The 21,685-nt window shown below is 54.4% G+C and overlaps 1 protein-coding gene across 1 annotated transcript in view; it reads left to right on the forward strand.

Annotated features, from left to right (window-relative positions):
• RUNX3 (RUNX family transcription factor 3) overlaps positions 1-21,685 on the forward strand; it is a 35,044-nt gene that overhangs the window by 3,822 nt on the left and 9,537 nt on the right. Inside the window, exons 3-4 of the mRNA XM_066335511.1 lie at positions 1,653-1,757; positions 16,848-17,012. Coding sequence (XP_066191608.1) covers positions 1,653-1,757; positions 16,848-17,012 — 270 coding nt within the window. The remainder of the gene's footprint in view (positions 1-1,652; positions 1,758-16,847; positions 17,013-21,685) is intronic.

Consider the following 21,685-nt stretch of genomic DNA (forward strand, 5'->3'; position numbering starts at 1 on the left):
TATAAACAGGGCCCAGCTCTGGGGTTCTCCTCCTCACAGCCGGCTTTTGCTGCCTCTCAATCCTTCCCTCTCCTCCTGCAAATTCCCTAAATAATCTCTCCCCACGCTCCTCGGCCGTTCTCTGGCTCTGCGGAGGGTTTTCCCCGTAAAACCTCGGCGCTGGTTGGTTTTTCCCGTGGCTCCGGGATCCTCGGCGGGCTCATCCCGAACCCGCACCTTGGCACTGGGGATTCCGAAGGCAATCGCTGCGTTTCTCCTGCCCTCCCGAAGGCAGGGGCTGAGCAGAGGGGCTGTGGCGCTGCTCGGTCCTGCTCCAGAGCTGAGCTGAGGTGGGGATTGGTGCCTGCGGTGGGCTTCAGCAGCAGCATTTCCCTCCTCTCCCTGCTCCCTGGGGGATTCTCCCACCTGGGATCAGGCCAGGATGTTCTCCAGGAGGGATAATTTCAATTTTTTTATTTTTATTTTTTCCCCCTCCTCTCTGGATAAATCCTGGTTGGTTTTGCTGCGGGTGTTCTGCAGAGAGCCGATGGTCAGGAACTGAAAACCCCCCGATGGCTTCGGGGGGAAAAGGGAAAGGAGGTGGTTTCTCCCTGCTTTTATTTGTGGGATAAAGGCTGGACGAGCAGAAATCCAGCACACAGAGTCTGAGACCTGATTTCCCTCTGGGGCTCAGACCTCTGGGGCTCAGACCTCTGGGGCTCAGACCTCTGGGGCTCAGACCTCTGGGGCTCAGACCTCTGGGGCTCAGACCTCTGGGGCTCAGACCTCTGGGGCTCAGACCTCTGGGGCTCAGACCTCTGAAATCGCGCAGGGATTGCTGCTGGGCCCTGCCCGGGGCTTTGTGCAGCCTCCAGCCGAGGGCAGCCTGGATTTGGGGAGCCTGGGGGAGAGCTGAGACCTTCCCGAGGGGTTTCTGTTCCCCCAGAGCCTCCCCCGGGCCGGACACAGAGCCCCAGCCCCGGGCTCAGGCTGCGGGAAGGTTTTGGGGTCAGGGCTGGTACCATCACCTCTGCCATGATCAAGATATTCTCAAGCTGCAGGTGGAAACTTGTTCTGCTGGGACAAGAGGGGCTCTTCTTGCAAAAATTTAGCTCCCAAGAGCTTTTCACTGCTTTATTCCTATTTTTTGGATAAAAGGTGACAGCTCGGTGCTCCAGAAGCATCTCCCCTGAATCTCTCCTGCCGTCTGGGCAGGCCGGCCTCAGGGGACAGTCGCTGGTGGCCAAAGCCGGCCGGGTTCATTCCCATTTTGCAGTTCCCGGTTTTTCTCCCTCCCAATGGGAGAATCCCCAGGGATCCCCCGGGCTGATCCCGGCTCCTTCCCAGGGCAGCACCCCGCGGCTCCCAGCGCTGGGTAACCGGGGAGGAGGAACAATCCTGCGGGGAAAAGGGCAGGAATCCGCTCTGGGTGTTGGGGACAGGCCGGGCCAAGGGGATCGGTGACTTTTCCACCGGGAAGATCCCGGCTCCAGGGCTGAGCTCTGTGCCTGGGCAATCCCGGCTCCTTAAACGCGCTGATGTGTGAGGGGTTTGTGTCCCTCTGCTCCGGCAGCAGCTTTTCTCTTCTCCGAGAGCTGAACCACTGCGAGATCCTCACTCCTCTTGTGGTTTATTTTGGTTTTGTTTTTTTTTTTTTTCCCCTCCCTCTGCAGGGAAAAGCTTCACCCTGACCATCACCGTGTTCACCAACCCCACGCAAGTGGCCACCTACCACCGAGCCATCAAAGTCACCGTGGACGGGCCCCGGGAGCCGCGCAGTGAGTGCGGGCTGCATTTGGGGTCACGGTGGGGAGGGCTGAGGGGTGGGCAGCTCAGGGCTGGCACCGGGATGGGCACTGGGAGCTCAGGACTGGCACTGGGATGGGCACTGGGAGCTCAGGACTGGCACTGGGACTGGCACTGGGAGCTCAGGGCTGGCACTGGGATGGGCACTGGGAGCTCAGGGCTGGCAGTGACACTTTTGGCTGCTCGGCTTTTCCCTCTCTCCCTCCTCCCCACATCCCATCACGGAGCCGTGGTCCCGAGCTCCCTGAGCCATCCCGGAGGGAGAATTGCCCAGCTCCGGGCAATTGAGATGTTGAGAAAACTCTTTACAAACAGCACAAAAGGCACAACCCAGCTCTGCGCCGGGGGGTTATAAAATCAAAGATCCTCTCTCGCCTTCGGGGCCGATCCAACCCAGGCGGCAGCAGGTTCCCCGGGCTCTCGGGAGCTGTGTGCCCTGTCCCTGAGCCTTTCCCCGCTTTCCCTTTCGGGCTCTCAGAGGCTGAGCCGGGAGGAGGCAGAGGCACTGTGCCGCCCGCAGCCCCGTGTCCGTGCTGCGCTGCCGAGGCGGTGCCTGGGGGCGAGGGATGCTCCGGAGCTGCTCCCACCCTTCTCCCTTTTCCAGGGAATCTCTCCGGAGCTCTCACCCGCAGAGGTGGGTTTATTTGATTTTCCTCTCAGCACGAGGATGATTCGCCCTGGGGGGACGCTGTGCGCTGGGGTTTTATCCCCGGGGATAAATCCGTCTCCGCCTTTTCACCGGGGTGTCGCCTTCCTTCGCCCAGCGCCGCCGCCGGACCACAAAGGCGAGTTTGTTCCCGTGGCGTGCGAGGCTGTCAGTGCCCGCATTGAGGGGAGGAGGCTTGATCCTTCGGAAAAACGCCTCAGAAAACAGTTTGTGTTGCTGCTGTCGCCGGGCCATGGGTGTCCCTTGATGTCAGGCCAGGGGAGTTTCGTTTGCACCGGGCTCGGGTGGGTTTCCCCCTTCCCTTGATTTTATTTTGGAGCCTGTCGAGGATGGATTTAGAAGCTGGGATGCAGGAAACCCAGCTGCTGATGTTGTGAAATGGTTTTTTTTTTGGGTATTTTTTCAAGCCAGAAGCATCAGGCAGGTCCCTGGTGAGGGGCACCTGTGGGTCGTGGGACAGAGGATTTCACAACTCTGCCAGGAGTGTCAGGAATAGAAACCAGCCCTCGTGGCTGCTGCCTCAGCCCCTTATCAGCTGCATCAGATCGCCTTTCTAATAATAATAATCATCATCAGGAATACATAAATAATAATACAAGGTGAGATAGTTGCTACTCTCGGAGCTCCCCGACAGCCAAACCCCGCTGAATCACACCCGTTCCTCCTGAATTTCAGCATTTCAGCAGCCGCAGCTCCCCATCCCGCAGTGCCGTGTTCTGCTCAGGCCGAGGATGGAGCAGCCAGTCCTGGCTCAGGGGCGAGGGCAGCGTTTTCCTGGCCTTTTCTCCTTTTTTATATTTGAATTTTTTGGTGATGATTCCTGCAGCTCCTCCAGGAGACCTGTGTGGTGTTTGTTTGCTGCTCGTGCCCTTGTCTCGTGTGGCCCCCGGAGGTTGAGCTCTCTCTCATCTCCGCGTTCCCCCAACCCATAAATCGCTGATAGAAAAAGTTTAGGCCCAAACTGTGGCTGGTTTGGAAGTTGTTTTTTTTCAGGGAATCATAGATGTGTTGGTCATGTTTTGGTTCCCTGGGGCTTGAACTCATGGTTGACAAATTTCCAGTGGGAGAAAAACATTTTAAAAAAAATTCCCTTTTTTTTTTTTTTTTTTTTTTTTGCCACACTTTCAAACGAAGGCATCACTTTTACAAAAAGAACGAAATAACATTTTTATCCCCTCCCTGCCCTGCAGAAGCCCTGGGTGTGCAAAGAGCAGCTGTAAGCTGATCCTGGAAAGCCGAGGTGCTTTTCCTGGCTCACCTGCCACTGGGTGGCTCCTGGGCACAGCAGCCTGGCACTGCCACTGGGGTGGCATTTGGGGCTGGCACATCCCACCCCTGGGCCAAACACCGAGCTGGGGCTCTCTGCCTGGTTTGGCTGTGCCGGGTGAGAGCAGCCAGCAGGACCCGCAGGTTTTATTTCCCTGTATACACATACTGTGTGCACTTTTAAACGCGTGCGTTTTAATGTGTGCAGGCATAGAAATAGGAATTTTTTTTCCCCCCCTTTTTTGGCTTCAAAAGATGGGCCACGGTGTGTGCTGGCTCCTGTGGTGAGGCTCAGCGCTGGAGGCTGCTGTGGGGCTGGTGGAGAGCACAAAACCCACCCTTAATGTGGAAAGAATTGGCCATTTGTCTTGGTACCCTGGGAAAGCCCTGGGCAGCGTCTTCTCAGCTGCAGCGGGATCCCTCCAGCCGACGTTCTTGTGGGGTTTGGGGGCCAGAGCTGCGGCTGGGCTCCATCTCTGAGCGCCCCATTCATCCTCCAGCCCCGAACCATCGCTTCATCTCAGCCCTTGAGCGAGGCTTTTAACTGGGGCTGTGCCCAGACGGAGCTCGGGAGGAGTGTGGTGGGCTGGGGCTGGGGGAAACGCAGGGCAGGGGGACGGCAGAGCCCGGCCAGGGCAGGGGAGGGTCTTTGGGATCCCCCAGGAGCAGGGCTGACACCAGCGGTGCCTTGAGCATCTCCTCTGAGCCTTTCCTCAGCTTCCTCCCAATGCCCCGTTCCCTCTGAGCTCTTTTTCCTCGAGCTCTTTCTGGGTTAGATCTGGAGGGAAGGAAAAAAAAAAAGGGACATTCTGTCAAGTTGGCACCTTAGCTCTAAACAAATAGCACAGCGGGTGCCAAGTGTTGACATACTTTGTACAAACAGGAAGTAATAAAATATTTGAACTTCCTGTGGAATTTCCTTCTTTTCCCCTCCTTTCTGCAGCGCTGAGTTCAGCGGGAGCTGCAGAAGGCTCCTGCATCCACGGCTGCTGCAAAATAACCTCAACAAGCCCAAAGTGGGGGACTGATGGGCTGGGAGCTGACAGAGGGGTTCAGTCTGCTCCTGGGGAAAAGGGAATGTCCCCAGCACCTTCTCCTTCCCTTCCCAAGGCTCTCACCTTCCCTCCTCTCACTTTTCCTTTCTCCCTCTCGCAGCTCCGGCCCCTTTCTGCCCAGAACTCCTGTGCAAAACCTTTTTCTCCCTCTTAAATTCCCCTTTTTTTCCCCTTCTCGGACTTTATTGGTTTTTTTGGTTGGTTGGGTATATTTTTTCCCCTGCCATTCAGTCTTTAACCCCTCTCCCCACTTTTTAAACCCTTTTTGGATTTAATCTCTTCTTTCCCACTCCCATTCCACTGCTGTTGTCCTTGCTGAGGGGGAAAGGGTCCCCAGGGGGATTTGTCACCCTGTGTCCCCGCTGTGTCCCTGCTCACCCTGGCAGCACTGTGATCCTGGTGCCTCCTGCCCTCATCATTTTTGGGGCGTGCCTCATCAGAGATTTGGAGCTTTCAGTCACCCCTCTGGCTGCTGTGACCACAGCAAGTGACAGAGACGTGACAGAAAGGTGACAGAAACGTGTCCCCAGCCTGGCCGGGACCGGGAGGAGGGGGACTTGTGGCCAGAGCATTTCACATCCCCTCTCCCACCTTGTCCCTGCAGCTTTTTTCCGCCGTGCCCGGCCCCAGGCTCCCCCGGCGGTGGCTCCCCGGCCCCACGGGCTGCGGCTGTCCCCGGGCTGTGGCTGTCCCCTGTCACGTAGCCAGCGGGTGGGAAGGTTTCTCACCTCCCCCGTGCTGGGGCGTTTCCAGGAACCGCCGCTGCTCCTGGGGCTGTCACAGCTCCGAGAGCCGCGGCTGAGCCCGGGCTGCGCTGCCTGGGGCTCAGAGCCCGGCCCCGAGCCGGGAAACAGCACCCGGGGTGCCAGGGAGGGGGGTTTTGGGGTGCGCAGAACTGAGGATTTTGGGGTCTGCAGAGATGGGAATTTTGGGGTGTGCAGAGATGAGTTTGGGGTATGCAGAACTGAGGATTTTGGGGTGTGCAGAGATGAGTTTGGGGTGTGCAAAGATGGGAGTTGGAGAGAGATTGGAGTTTGGGGTGTGCAGAAATGAATTTGGGATGTGTGGAATTGAGGAGTTTGGGGTGCGCAGAGATGGGAATTTTGGGATGTGCAGAGACGATTTTGGGGTGCGCAGAATTGAGGAAGTTTGGGGTGCACAGAGATGAGGATTTTACGGTGTGCAGAACAGAGGAATGTGTAGAATTAAGGATTTTGCGGTGTGCAGAGATGGGAATTCTGGGATGTGCAGAGATGAGGAGTTTGGGATTTGCAGAGATGAGTTTGGGGTGTGCAGAGATGTGCAGAGGTGAATTTGAGGTGTGCAGAGATGGGAGTTGGAGACAGATTGGAGTTTGGCGTGTGTAGAACTGAGGATTTTGGAGCGTGCAGAAATGAGTTTGGGGTGTGCAGAGATGGAAATTTTGGGGTTTGTAAAATTGAGGAATTTTGAGATGTGCAGAGATGAGGAATTTGGGGTGTGCAGGGGACAGCTCCTGGTCCCTGCTGTGGAGGTGTTTGTGGCACTGCTGTCCCCACAGTGCTGGTTGCCCTCACCTCGTGCTTTGGGAACTCTTGGCCTGAATACGAGGTAAAACCAGCCCAAATCCTAAATCCTTTTCCCTTGGGTTCAGAGCTGCGAGGCCTTTCACAGGATCACAGGGCTGAAAAGGACCTCAAAAACCACCTTATTCCAACCCACACCTTCCACTAAAGGGATTTTTTTCCCCCTGACTTTTAGTCCTGGTAGAAACCAGAGAGAAAAAGCAAGCTCAGGATTGTGCTAGAAAAATGAGTGACCCTCCAGTGCCGTCCCCATCTCTTGTGGCTGAGATTTATTCCCAGAAACAGCAAACCTGAAACCCTGTTTGACTGAGGCTCAGTAAAAGAGGTGCAATGTTTTACCTGGCAGCAGCAGCCTCTTGCCTTCGTGCCTCAAATGCCACCAGAAGCACCAAGTGGCCCGTTTATCAGATTGAGTCTGGGATTTCTGTGCTGAGCTTGGGGTTCTTTAAAAGCAGTGATGGTTTCTGGTGGGATTTCTGACCTCTGATCACTGCTTGGAACAAAGAGCATCTCTTAGGGTTTCCTTTTTAGGTTTTTTTGGGGAAAAGGGGGGGAAAACATGACAGGGAAACATTGCTGTTACCTTTGAGAACGGTGAATTATCTCTGCAGGGCTGGGAAGGCCCCAGCTGAGCTGCTGTCCAGCCTGGAGGGGTTTTGGCCACCCTGCCTCGGGATTTTTGGTGGCCTGGACCCGTGCCCTGAGGGGATTTGTGTAAATCCAGACGGTGTTTTCTCCTCAGAGGAGATAAACCCAGGTTTTCCCTTGGTTTTGTTATGATTTGAAGGAGCTCTGAGAGGAGCTGGGAGACTCTGCAGGGTTTGGGAAGGACACAGGGAAACTGGGATTCACTGAGTGGCAGAGGAGCGTGGCTCAGTGGGGACAGCCTGAAACGCTGAGGATGAGGAGGAAGGGCTGGAGTTACGGGATGGGAGCCAAAGAGGAGCAGCAGCAAAACCACCCCCTGCTCCCACATTCCTCCAGGCACTTTCTGGAGCTGGAGGCAGAGCTCCTGTGCTTTCTGCACGTTTATCCTCAGAGATTTGGGAAGGGCTCGGAGAATAAATGACTGCAGAGTCTTGTGCCTCTCCGAAGCTGCAGTGGAGACCCGGGACAGGGGTGGGTTGTGCCAGTATTGTCCAATTCCAGATCTTTATCTGGGCCCAAAGGCTCCCTCGTGGGGCTGTGTAAAGCTGGAGCTGGAGATGTTTGCTGTAATTAAAAGCAGGCTCGGCGCTGGAGTGCTCCCGTGGGGTGATAGTTTTGGGTATTATTGAGGCCTTTTGTTCTATTCCCTTGGTTGTCCTTAGCTAGAAATAAATACACAGACAGTTCCCAGATTGTCTGGGAATAAGGGAAAAAAAAAAAAAAAAAAAGAGAGAGAGAAAAAGAAGGAAATGGCAAAAAAGAAGGAAAAAAATAAGGAGAAAAAAGAAATTTGCAACAAAATCAATTCAAGATAATTTCAATAAATAAATGACCTCAGCACTTCCTGGACAGTGATTTGTCCACGTCAGATTGCTGTAATCTGTTCTAATTTAATACTCGGCACTTAAAACGAGCTGATTTCCCACTTCTGGAGGCCTGTCCTCATCCCTGGTGAGGAAGAGGAGGAAATCCTGAGTGGCTCTTTATGGCTTCCCTATTGCCTGAGCTCTGGCAGGGCTGAGGCTGGTTGAGGAAATTCCAGGTGCCCATCCCGGAGCTTTGGCATCTCTCCCTTGGGAAATCCCTGGATATCCCGGGGGTACCCTCGGGATGGAGCTGCATCGGGGTAACCCCACCTCTGTTTTGGTGGGATGGATCCTGTGCAGCAGCTCAGGGTCTCTGCTGCTCCCTGCGCTGATCCAGCCCTGCCTGCAGGAGTGGGAAGGCTTTGGGGCACCCAGGAGCCTTGGGGCTCCCCAATTCCTGCAGGAGCCTTTGGGGGAGTTTTGGGGCTCCCCAATTCCTGCAGGAGCCTTTGGGGCAGGCTCAGGGTTCCCAGTTTTTGCAGGAGCCTCTGGGGAAGTTTTGGGGCTCCCCAATTCCTTCAGGAGCCTTTGGGGCAGGCTCAGGATTCCAAATTCCTGGAGGAGCCTTTGGGGCAGGCTCAGGGCTCCCAGTTTTTGCAGGAACCTTTGGGGGAGCCTTGGGGCTCCCCAATTCCTGCAAGAGCCTCTGGGACAGGCTCAGGGTTCCTCAGTTCCTGCAGGAGCCTTTGGGGCAGGCTCAGGGTTCCAAATTCCTGCAGGAACCTTTGGGGCAGGCTCGGGGTTCCCAGTTTTTGCAGAAGCCTTTGGGGCAGGCTCAGGGTTCCCAATTCCTGCAGGAGCCTTTGGGGCAGGCTCGGGGTTCCCAGTTTTTGCAGGAGCCTTTGGGGCAGGCTCGGGGTTCCCAGTTTTTGCAGAAGCCTTTGGGGCAGGCTCGGGGTTCCCAGTTTTCCCCCTCGGGGATGCCCCAATTCCTGCCGAGGCCACTGTCCATGCAGCAGGGAAGGCAATTCTGTGAATCCTCCCGGAGTTAACCCTGCCAGGGCCGGGGGAATCGGGGCTCAGCTCCTGGGGATGGATAAAACCCCCTCGGGGACAAAAATCAGCCCAGTGCAATACCTCCAGCCCCGGTGGGGAGCTCATGGGACACAGGGATGTCCCAGGGGACAGAGGATTCCCTGGGCAGAGCAGGACAGGGATGAGAGGTGTCTGCCAGGGCGATTTCCCCGGCCTCAAAGGGAAGAACAGAGCAGCTGAAAGGATCTGGGCTCCAGTAACTGCACTCCTCTCATGATTCCATCCCCCTGCGCAGTAAATTCCACCTCTCCTTCCCAACCTCCTGCTGCGGAACAGCTCCAAAATCATTGCCCCTGAAAACCCACCGATGTTTCCTAAGAGCAGCAATATTGGGAGTCAGAAGAGGGAAATGATTTCTGCTTGCCTCCTACAAAGGGATCTTTGTTGGGATTGGTTGCAACACCTCCTGCTTTTGAAAGCTTTGGGGAAACCCCAGGGCACGGATTTTGCCGGGGTGGAAGAGGCAAACCTGGCCCTGGGGTGGCTTTGGAAATAACTCAGGACGGAGAAATGGGCATTGATCCTGTATTTGGGAGGGATTGAACTGACCAAAAAGGTTTCCTGCTGGGATCTGGTGTCATTTAGGGATGTTTGGGGGGATTAAGTCGCAGGGAGGGTTTTTTCCAGGAGGATGTTGGTGGTGCTCTGTGTCGGGTTGTGTCAGAGGCTGTTCAAAAACACAGCAAAAAAAAATCAAATACAATTCAAACACACAAGGAAATAAATTCCTGCTGGGTGCAGGGGGATGATCCAAAGGGATCTGTGCAGGTGGCAGCAAAAGGAAGTTTAGTGAGCAGTGCAGCAAGGCCATTGATGAGCTTCAGAGCAGAAGCATTTTGCCCTGTGCCTCAGTTTACCTGTCTGTAATTCCCGGGGATTCCAGGGGAGGGTTAGGAGCTCCAGGGTTGTTAATGCAGCCCAGCTCCCCTGGGAGGATCCAGGAGCTCAGCAAAGGGTCACAGCCTGGAAAGGAGAGAGGGAGGAAAAAAAAAAATAAAATAAAAATAGCCAATGCTAAAAGGCGAGTTTCGTTTCAGGGAAGACAACAGCTAAAGGACCAGAACTATCAACCAAAACCACAAGATCACATTCAGATGTCAGGCAGGACACATCTTGTTTCTGCCTCCAGAAAGGGCTTATCAGTGCAACCAATCACTTTAATGATGTGGCCGAGGGAGGAAGAGGATTTGACTCAGAGTGAAATGAAATTCAGCTCCCGAGCCCCTTCTCTTCCGCTGCCGGGGCGCAGTCACCTGTCCTGCAGCCAGCCCCACATCAATCACCTCCTGCAGCGGAAGGGGCTCAGACATGAGTGTGCATTCTTCTCTTTCCTCTTCCCAGTGTCTCTGCCTGCTGCGACGGGAGCGGGGCAGGGAGGGGAGGAAGAGGAGGATCACAACGAGCAGGGAGGGCTCCGGTGCCATTCCCAGCCTCTGGGGGTGCTGGCAGTGGGATGGGAACCTCTGTGCTGGGGGGTTCCTCATCCCAAATCAGGCGTGGGAGCAGGGAACCCCTTTCCCCGTGGTCAGCTCTGCTCCCTTGGCCTCGGGGAGCAGCAGTGCAGTGAGGATGAGGATGAGGATGAGGATGCTGTGCAGGTGCCATCACTCTGGGGTTCCTCCTTCCAGTGCAGAGCTGGGATTTTCCAGCAGGATTACAGCAGCCAGGCTCTGCAGATGCAGTCCTGATGTGAAGGGGATCAGTATTCCAATGCCAGGGCTCAGCTCCAGCTCTGCAAAAGGAGAAAAGCAGCTCTCAGCATCCTCAAAACCTTGGGAAAGTTCAGGTCTGGTCCTGACAGCGAAGTGCTGCTCCCTGCCCACAGCACCAGGGACATCTCAGCTCCATCAGCTGAGCCGCGGCACATTCCTTGCACAGGGATGAGCCCAGCAGCTGGTCCCTACCCAGGGTCACCCCAAGGAATGTGATGCGCTTGCCCTAATGGAACAGGTTGTGAACTGGGAGAAACCAGCTCTACTGGTAGGTCCCAGTCCAGGTTGTTAGATAGCAGCAGGAGCTCACTGGGGCTGGCATCTCTCCATGGATCTATGGAATCTGAAAATCTGATCTCAGCCCGGGCTGAGGCAATAGCAGCTGGATGTCCTTGAGATCTGTCGGCTTGCTCCCAGCACCCAGCTCAGAAATCTGGGACTCGGGGAGTTTGCCTGACTCCGTGAGAACCAGGTCACAGCCCCGAAGTGAATTTTGCCTTCCTGGAATGGGGAGTGACTGCAGAGAGGACGTCAGGGCTGGTGGTTTTTGCACCCTGTTCTGAAAGCTGCCCGATTTCCCGCAGATGTGCACCCACCTGCTGCGCTGTGACACCCGGGCTGCAGCTTTCACATCTGTAAATCACAACTTTTAACCCCCACCCTGTTCACTCTGCGCTCTCAGGGGCAGATTTTCAGAGCTCTTACGGATGGAAAAAAGGCAGGAAAGCACTGGTGGGGGTTTTCAGCCAGGCACGAGTGGGCTGAATGCTTCAACCTGATGAATTTTACCCGCTGCTGAGAATATCCTCAGCTTTCCCTGCGTTCTGAAGGGCTTCAAAATATTTCTGTCAATCCAGAATGACTCTTGAGACCCTGAGAATAGGGATTCTGTGTCCCTCAGGCATTGGAGCTGCAGTTGCGTGGAAATCCGAGCGTGATGTTCCCTTTGATTTGGGAATGGGCCACAGCTCTCGTGTCCCCAGAGCCTTTGGAAGCGCTGCTCTGGATTTCTGTTTAAATTAATGCCTTGCTTTGTTTTCCTTCCAGAGGAAGGCTCCGTTTGGGGCTCTCCCAGCACAATCAAAGGCCCCAAAAGGGTTTATCAGACTTGCCAGGGTGGGCACGGGGTGGGCAGGGACAGAGGCAGAGGAGAGGTCTCCGCACTAACCCAGGAGTGAGAGGAGACCAGGGCTCCCGAAGCCTCCTAATCAATCCCAGCCTGCCCAGAACGAACATCTCTCCCATGCTGCAGCTTCAGACACTAAAAATCCTACTGTAAATGCAACATATCTCTGTGCTTCCTGCCAGCTGGCCGGGAGCCAGCCTATTTCCTTCAAAAAGAGGGATATTTATTTTCATCCTTTTAGAGGCAGCCAATTCATCTCAGACCACCACCAGCTAAAAAAGCTTTATAAATTAGCAGCCTTTTTTTTTTTTTCCTTTTTTTTCCTTTTTTCTTTTTTTTTTTTCTTTTTTTTTTCTTTTTTTTTTTCCTCCTTCCTAATTCTCTCCCCCACCCCTTTAAATATTATTTTCCTTTGGTTGTTGGTGTGAAGGCTGTGCCAGGACGTGCGGGCCGGGGCTCATTGCGCCACACTCCCCTTTCTCCCCGAGCTGCAGAAAGACAGTAGCAGCAGTGTCTCACGAAAGCCAGAGGAAACCAAAGCAAAGCCCGGCCGTGACTGATTCTCCTTCCAAATGGCGTAAGCAGGCCAACTTCAAACATGTGAATAATGAGTTATCTGTGCCTGACTTTGTTGGGCAGCGCAAGGGACGGTGCCTCCCAAGGATCCCCTCCTGTGAACTCCTGGGCGCTCACCGGGGCTCTGGAGGGCACCTCCGTCATCCTGCGTCACCTCTGAGCCCCTCGCAGCTCTGCACTGCCCTCCCATCCCTCCTCCCTGCCCGTGGGGCTCCGGGGAGTTCTTCTTGGCTGGGAATTTCCCGTGGAGGGTGCAGAGGTGGGATTCCGGCGGGGAGCCTGAGCCGTGTTCTTTGCCTCGTGTTAGAGGTGTGCAAAGGTGAAACCAGCCCGGCATCTGCTGCGAGGGACAGGCCTGCTGTTCCCATAACACGGGAGTTTCACATGTGGCTTCTTTCTGGAGCACATGCTGGGACTTGATAGTCTAGCCGAGCCTGAGACTGGGAAACAACTCCAGCCTCTGCGGAGGACTGGCGTGTCTCTCTGAAGTACCTATTCCGAGGGCCACGGGAGGGATCTGAAAGGTGTTTTGCACATTGAGACGGAGTTCTATCCGCTGCTGATTGCTTTCTTGTGGTCCCTCCTCAGGGACGTGTAGAGACTGAGCCATGGCTTTCTGGGCAGGCACTGCTCCCGACGAGCTCGGCTCAGCCCTGCAGCCAGCCTGGGAATATTTGGTGGGAGGACACTGGAATGCCAGGGGGATGCTTTGAAGGAGGCTGAGCGTGCCTCGAGCTGCTGTGCCACCTTCTCGTGGCTGCTGTGTCCTCCTGGCTGGAGCTGAGGCGATGATCTGCAGTGTGTGTGTGTGTGTGTGCTCCCGGCGTTTCCTCCTCTCCAGCTTGCCGCCAGCATTCCGCAGCCAGGCTCCTGGGGAGGGCCAAGCCACTTCCCAACATCTGCTCTCCCCGGCAGCTCAGGGCTGAGCCGGGGGCTGGGGCTGAGCGTGACACCCAGCTCTGAGCCCAGCTGGGCTGTGCTTCCTCTTGGCTCTCAGCTCCCTCCATCCACACAGAAATCTGGGGCTCCAGAGAGTGGTTAATTTTTGTTTTTAATCCAATCTCTCAGCTCTGAGATTCTGGCGTCACTCGAGCCATGAAGTTCCTGCAGCCCTTTTCTACCTTTGAGCAGCTTTATATTCTGCATCTCAATAATCTGAGGAAATCAGCTGATTTTTGGAACTCCCCCTCCACATCCTGGAAACCCCATCCCGGTCCCAGCTTGGGAAGCCACATCAGGTTGCACGCTCCTAGAAGGAAGAGCAGGGCTCTCTTTGGTCTTTGAAATATTTTAATGCAGAAAGCATGTCTTTAAATCATAGCTCTGAGGGCCCTGAGCTCGTGTGGCACACACAGTTTCGCTGTCTGCATTCCAAGGAAACACCCAAAACTTCCAGCGTGCTTCTTATTACTTGGCCTAAAGTGTCAAATTCACGTCGGCTCTTCCAGCTGGGAAGTGTTCAATGGGATCGTTTGTTTGATGTGCTGATACAGATCTTGTTGTTACATCAGGATCGTAGGTGATCTGTCAATGTTTACATCATGTCACGTCCAATACCGGAGTTAACCGATCCCGAAACCCGATCCAGCCTTAAAACCCTGGAGCTGCTGACAACGAGTGCCCAAGGTCAGGAGCTGCCACCATCTGATGGTGCCCAGCTCCACAATATTTATTTCCATAAATATCGACCTGCAAGGCTGGAAATGGGGATCTCCAACCCCCCCAGTGCCTTTTGTGCCCCAAAAGTCACAGGTTGGGGTGATTAAGGCTTCTCAGGCAGATTTCTTGGGATGAGGGCTGGGGCTGTTTGAAGTCGAGTGAAAATCCACCCACGGGCTTCGGGAGGCTTTGAGTCAGTGCTCGGGTGAAGGTAGAAACCACCGTCCTGTTCTCTAAGGTATGAGCTATTGTTCACTGGTTTCCTCTCCGTGACAGCTGTGGGCAGATGGGGAAGGGCTTTTAATGAAGCCAACCGCTGCAGAAATTAAAAAGCTCAGGTTGTTCTGATGAAAGAAACCCATTAACAGCGATTCTCTCTTGCGTGACAAAGTCTGACGTCCCCAGCCCTAAGTGACAAGCGGCAGGAAGTCCTGGGGAGACAGCCTGAGCTAAAGAGGGCTGGCAGGCCAAGCTGGTGGGGTTTAACTCATTCTCTGCCTCGTTTCACGGGGTTTGGGGCTGCCAGGTCCCACCCGTGGGGACCCAGACCGGAGAGGGTCTGGGAGAACTGGGAAGAGCCCTGATCCCACCAGCCTCGTGTTTACCCCGACAAATTTGCATCCAGATTTTCACTTTCTTTTCAGCAGGATATTTTCAGGGGTTTGGGGTTTTTTGCTGGTGATTGCGGGGTCTCCCCACAAACCAGCCCCTTCTGGGGGGTGTTTGCTCCAGGCTGGCAAAGCCCAGGGGCTGTGCCCACGTTCAGGCACCGCAGCAACCGGAGTGCAGCATGACACAGCCACATGAAGCCCTTGGTGGGGCTGCACGGCTGAATAATCTTTAAAAACATTATCAGCATAGAGATCACTTGATATATTTTTTCAGGATTTCCCCCGTCACATGCCAGATACCACCACAGGATAGGGTTTGTGCTGAGATAAAGGGAGGGAATTTAATTTTCATTAGATTTCTGGGGAGCTTGGTCTTTGAAGTCCTTTTGGCTTTCCTGCAAAGCTCTACCCAAGAAAACTGGGTAAAGGTGAAATATAACCCTGTTTTTCTTCTTCTGTACTAAAATGTGGGTTAAAACAAGACATCGTGCACACACTTTTGCCCTGGAGAAAGCACCGTGTGACAGATGCTGCTCACAGCTCCAAAGGCCCTGGATAATGCAGAGGTGCCTGAGGTCTGGGGACACACAGACATCGTTTATGGCCTTGCTTTGAGGTTTCTTTGGTTTACTTCACACAGAGGAGGAAATGCATTTTCAAGATACCTCTGGGTTTTTGCTTTCTGCTGGGCTCGTCCTCCCCAGGTTTTCCTCTCTGCTGCCAGCACGTTTTCCCTCGGTTTGCACTCTCCCATCCCTGGAAGTCTGGGGATTGTAGAGCTTGGAGAAGACGGTGCAGCTCACCTGGATGTGGAGAGAGCAGAGAGGGGTCAGAGCCCCCAGAACCTGTGGCTGGGAGGGGGTTTGCTGGTGGGACACCCCTGGAGCAAAGCTGGGAGTGTGAGTTCCCTGTGGAGCCGTGCTTCCCTCCCATCCCAACCACGCAGCATCCCCACAGCCTGGCAAGCGCCGCCTGAGCCAAGCAAGGGAGAGCTCAGGAGACACCAGACGTTGGGTTTAGCGAGGGGGAAGTGTGGGGACTTTGTGTGACTTTGCTGTGAACTGACAGCGAGCTCACAGAGCTGTGCAGATGCGAGGGGGAAGGGCAGGGAGGTGCGGGCGAGAGGTGCCTGCCTTTATCGCCTTTTACAACGCGCCTCTTCGCTTTCCTTTTCGTCTTCTTTTTAAAGAAGCCACCAAGAGCTGGGCTCGGCTTGGTGGATGTCGGCCTGGAGGATCTGATAAGGCCCGGCTCTCTGAAGTGCTGCAGAAGGGTTTCTCCCCAGCTTCTCTCTCCTGGCGTGCCTGCACATCCCCGGTGCCCCCGAGCACTGGGGTTGTGCCGGGGTGAGGCGGTGCCACCTGGGCAAGGTCCCTTGGGCGGCAGGTGCACAGAGCTGGAGGTGTCTGGGGCAGTCTGGCTGCGGCAGAACGAGGAGAAGCCAAAGTCTGAACCCCGCACTGGTGTAAAGCTGAGGCTCCTCTGGAGCCCCTCCAGCTTTGTGCGGGTGTAACTGAGACTGGAATCCGGCCCAGAGAGAGAGAGAGAGAAGCCGTTTGGAGATGATTAATACAGCAAAATGTGAAAGTTATGTATCAAGTGCGTTTCACGCGCCTCTCGCCTCGGGACGATTAGCATAAATTTAATAATTATTGCCCTGTGCCAGCAGCTGCTACCTAAGGAGCTGGGAGTGCTTTATGAAGGCTCATTAGCTGCTGCCCTGCCTGCGGGAGGTGGGTGATTAGTCTGCCCGTTTTATGGGGAGGAAGGAGGAACAGAGAGAAGCAAAGTGAGGTGGCCATGGTGTGGTACCAACGAGGGCTGATCCCATCCCTCCTGCACCTCCTCCAGCCCCACTCGGCTCTGACCCAGCTGGAGTAAGATGAGAGTTGGTTCCATGTAGAAAATACTTCAAATTCAATGTTTGCTGGTTGCCCAGTCCCCACTTTGCCAGGACACGGTTTCTTCTGCCTTGCACGTGTCTCCCCTCCGTGTTCAGAGTGGGTGAGGGCTGGTGGAGGTTGGTCACTCAGGCAGTGGCATCCCGATCCAGCTCCTTGACTGGTGACCTTCTGGATGATGTGGAGCCTCCCCTGTGGGTCACTCGGTGTCCACCTGCCCCGGGAGCTGCTCTCTGCCGGGGCTGGCACCCATTATCCTTGTGAGTGAGTAACAGCAAACCACAGACACAGAGGCTGCTCTGGCTCCGCGTGTAACCAGCGTGCTGCAGCCGAAGGGGAGCTGATCAGATACCAGACTCTTTTATCATGTTCCAGGGCACAGACAAAAGCTGGAAGACCAAGCCAAACCCTTCGCCGACCGCTACGGAGAGCTGGAACGGCTGCGCCAGTCCATGAGAGTCACCCCGACAACACCCAACCCTCGTGGATCCCTCAGCACCCCGAGCCACTTCGGCTCCCAGGCTCAGACTCCAATCCAAGGTAACCACCCGAGTGTCCCAGCGTCACCCCCGAACCCTCGTGCTCCTCGTGGCTGAGTGGGAACAAGCTCTGGATGGGGCTTTAGAGCTGGAGTCCAGTTCTCCCGTGGTTAAGGCGCCAGGGAAGGGTTTGTGTGGATTTCTTGACCTTGGAAGGCGTTTTTTCACGCATCAAGTCACTTTTTGCACCCATCGAGTCACTTTTTGCACCCATCAAGTCGCTTTTTGCACCCATCCAGTCGCTTTTTGCACCCATCCAGTCGCTTTTTGCACCCATCCAGTCACTTTTTGCGCCACCAGATCTGGGTTTGGAGGAGGCAGGGAGCAGCAGGAGTGCGAGGGAGGTGAGAGCAGCACCCTTTGAACCCAGCAGCTCCCCTGACATGAAGGCAGCCGCGCCGTGGTTATGCACCAGCCGGGGAGGCTGTTCCCTGCTTTACATGCTAATCCCAACGGTTTCTTATCATTGTGCGGGTGCCAGGAGCGGTGATCCCTCGCCCAGCTCCGGCATAATTCCCCACATGGATGCACACCTGCATGGGCACACACACACACACACGGAGCCTTTGCTCTGCCCAGATCTGCCCACGGCAAAGAGCTCCCCAGTCCCTGGGCGTTCCCCAGGAATCCGCTGCCAGCACAGGGGCAGGAATTGCCACGGCAGCTCCCTGACACAGAGCAGGCTGCTAATCCCGGGATTTCAGTCCCAGGCTAAGCAAGGGATTAAAATATCTCAGCTGCTGTGCTGCTCCTGTCCCTCTGCACAGGCAGATGCCACCAGGATGAGTTAAGAGAGCATTCTCCCGTCCTTTTCTGTGCTGCTTTTCCCTGCACTTTTAGTCTCGCTGGTTCTTTTCCCTTCAGAAATCAGCAGAGATACTAACAGGGCGTCAAGGAACAGCATTTAAGCTGTCTGTATTTGGAATTTCGATGAAGGAACTTCTCCTTCTGGGAAAGCTTGACAGAAAAAGCTCCCAAAACCCTCGTGCTGTGTTTTCGGAAGGGATATGGTTGTTTGAAAGCCTCGGTGTCATTGGCAAAGAGGGGGTTTGGGGTGTGAAAACATGTTTGAAAATGTTAACCCGAACTGTAAAAGCTGCGCCGCCCCTCCCAACCCAAAATTACAGAGAAAATTTAATTTATTTCTCATTGAAATGCAAATCCCCACGCTTGGAATTTTCATTGACATTAGCAGGGTTTATGAGAAGAAGACGGGCATTTTGTGTAGGATTATCATTTGGGATTTTTTAAAAAAAGCAAGAGGGAGAAAGAAAGAGAGAAAGAGTTTTCTAGGCTTGTCCCATTGGCCGCATCATAAAGAAAGAGATTCTTGAGGGAAGAAAAAAAAAAGATTTGTATTTTAAATTAGCACAGCCCCCTGCAGTGCCAGAAACCCAAAGAGCGTCGTTTGGAGCGAAGAATCAGGTGATGACACAAATCCAACGAGAAAAAAAATGGGGTTGGCCACAAGCTACCGCCCCTGCCAAATTCCCAAATGTCAAGTGACAGCAGGAGTGGAGACACACAAAATTAGCCTCTGAAATCATTCCTGCGGAGTGAATCCGAAGTCCCAGGAATGCTGCAAAAGGCGGTTTGTGCACGCTCTGCTCTTGGCTCCTTGTTCCCGAGTCGGAGGAACCATCTTAAAATGACTGTGGGCTCCTCCCAGCCTAACTCGGAGCAGGACCAGCTCAGTAATTTTCATCTCAGCCCTGTCCTTTTGACACAGCTCTGGCTATGACCAATCATAACCATCATTTTAAAACCCCCTTTTTTCTCTCGGCGCACACACACACGGCTTATTCACAAAGATCATAATTTTTACCCGAGCAAGTGGAGCCCGGCCCGTGCCAAGAACAACACGGGAGTTAACAGGCCTGTAATTCTCACGACTTGGCACGTTCTTGGGTAACACACAGGAGAGGCTGATCAGTGGGAAGCAGAAGGAGATACCAGCAGGGAGAGGCGATGGGGCAGCCTGGGCTTCATCCGGCCTCCGCTATCTTTTATGGGGTGCTTCCCAAGGTTAATGTTTTTAGCATCCCTGTGCAGGGATTAAGAGTAGGGGGACAGGGAGTGGGTTTTTTTCCCCTCCACCAGTGCCCAGCTCTCTCTGCTCATGTGCTGGGGGTGCTCGGCCTCCCTGTTCTGCTGACCAAGCAGTTTGTGCAAACTCCCTAATCCGCTCCTGGCCGAAGCAGGCTGGGAGCTGGGATGCTCAGGAACAGCCTCAGCCGCTGCAGGGGGATCCCAGCACCTCAAATCCCTGAGCACGTCACATAGATTTTTAGGCAGTGTTTATCTTTGGGAGAATTTGGGCTCTTGGGAGATGTCTTTGCTCTGGCCCAGTCCAGTCTCTCCTCCTGAGGAGGGAAAACCATGGTGGAGATCACGGCAAGGACGCCGCCGGGAGTGGGAGAAGGGTCTGGCCCTCAGCCACTGGCAGAGGCTTTCAGTAAAGCAGCCCCTGGAGGTTATAAATAGCCCTCATGTAAAATGATCATCCTGAGGTTCAATGGTCTCAAACCAAAGCCCTCCCGGTAAGAGAAAGCCGATGGTTTCTGAAGGGCATGCCAGGAAATACGGGAGGAGAGAGCGCGGCTCCGAGGCCGAGCGGGTCAGATCCTGCTCTCTCCAGTGCCAGGGTACTGCAGCGGCTCTGACCCTTCCCATGCCTGTCCCTAAATGGGACAGACACTGGCAACCCTGCACACACCAGATCTCCTCCCCACTTGCGCTGCTCTGGGGGTAAATGGGGTAAATCTGTGTTCAGCCCTGTAGCTGTGATGAGAATCTGGCCCAGTGCTGGGCAGGTCACACAGGCAGAGCCTCTTCACCATCCAGCTCTGCTTCCCTGGCTTCAGCCGAGCAGAGCCTCTCTTGAGGATTTGGCCCAGTGCTTCTCCAGAGAGGTCTGGAAAATCTGAGTGTTTGCAATCCCAGCTCTGCCATCCCCGCAGCGAGACACCAAGCTGTCATTAGGATGGCTCCAAACGGTTCCTTATTACGGGGCACGCGAAGCCAGAGCCTTGCGTGCCTGCTTCGGTTGCCTTTTAGCTTGAAAAAAAATCGCACAGCTCTCTCAGAAGTGAAGCAAGATGTTAAAGGGACTTCTGCTGTCTGCCTTCAGCTGCTCCTCAGGGCCCTCAGGCTCAGGGGAGGTGGGCTGGGGACAGACACACGTCCTCCCCAGGAGCAGCCCCCGTTCTCTGCGTCCTCCCTTGCCCGTGTTTCGGTGGTAGCTCAGGCTGAACCATTTTGTTCCCAGCACAGCAGAGCGGGACCGCCCACGCTCCAGTCCTGTGGTGGAAACATCTTCAACCACTCAAAAGCAATTGTGTCCAGCAGCATGGAGGGGCCTTGTGCTCACCAGAATAATTGCAAAGGTATTTTAGGATCTCCTCGGTACCAGAGTGAGCTGTTTGGATTGATGACGTTCCCTTACACACTCTTCTCTTGGCTCCAGAGAAGCCAAACTCCCTCAATTTCACAGGGAGGACAGTAAATGTCAGATCCTTTTGCAAGCCTCTCCCAGCCCTCGTGCCTGCTGAATGTTTTTTGGGAGACTCTGTGTTCACTGGTGAAGAGCTTCAGATCTCCTGATCTGGAATCTGCTCAGCTTCATTCCCAATCCATTACTTCAGGCCGGAGCAACATTTTTATCATCAGCAGAATGCTTCATCATATGCCTTTAAAGTAAAGTCTTTCTCTCTCTTTTTCTTTTTAAATATACATTTTTAAAGTATTACATTACTTTTAAGAAGCCTCTTGGCATAGGCAGCAAGCGCCCCTATTGTTTCCGAAATGCAACGTGGCTGGTCTGAGGTTAAATCCTGAATTATGGGCCCAGCAAATACCCTGAATTGCTGCTTCCTAATCCCTGTCCAGATTGACTTATGGTTTCTTTAAAATATCCGTTTCTTAATGGATAAAAACATTCTACCACGGGCAGAGACTAAATTGTTTCCAAAGGAAGCTAGGCAAGCATTAGTGGGAAGAGAACATATTGTGGGATTCAGCTTCAGCCTCAGAGGAAGGAACACGCTCGAGATGGGTTTCCTGCCTGCTTTCAGGCTTCTGTGTCTATCTTTAAACTGCTTTTCTGCTCCTCTCCTTTACGTTTGTGATGTCCCTCCAGTGAATTTGGCAGGGAACAGTCACAGATGAAGCACAGAGCAGTGCTGGGCAGGAGCTTACCCCAGGACAGAGTCCAGGCGCTGCCACCGCTGTGTTTGTGCCATGGATGTGTGGCCGTCCCCTAGGCACAGCTCAGGGTGCTGAACAGCAAAGAAACTCCTCGGGATTTGCCTCAGGAGTGCCGTGCTGCCTTTACCACGGGATTCTCCAGCGTGCTGGGATCCACAGTGCCAGGCCCAGAGCGGGGTGAAGACCCCCAGCCCGGGCACCGCTGCCCCCAGTGCCATCGCCTCTCCGCTGTGCCATTCCCACGGCACACGTGGCCTGGCCCAAACCTGCTCGGCAGGCAAGGTGGTCTAGCTGCAGGCTGGGTTGTAAATCCAGCAGCTTCCTTTTATGTAGTCGGGGCTTGTTAATTTGTTTTAATACCCTTTGAATGGAGGTAAAGAGCAAAGCGCGGGCAGGGCGGAGGGGAGCGCCCGCTCAGCCCACCCACCCGCTCCAATTAGCACCGTTATTCATTAGCAGGGCGGCATG

Source organism: Sylvia atricapilla, chromosome 24 (assembly GCF_009819655.1).
Source record: "Sylvia atricapilla isolate bSylAtr1 chromosome 24, bSylAtr1.pri, whole genome shotgun sequence".
Taxonomy (NCBI): Eukaryota; Metazoa; Chordata; class Aves; order Passeriformes; family Sylviidae; genus Sylvia; species Sylvia atricapilla.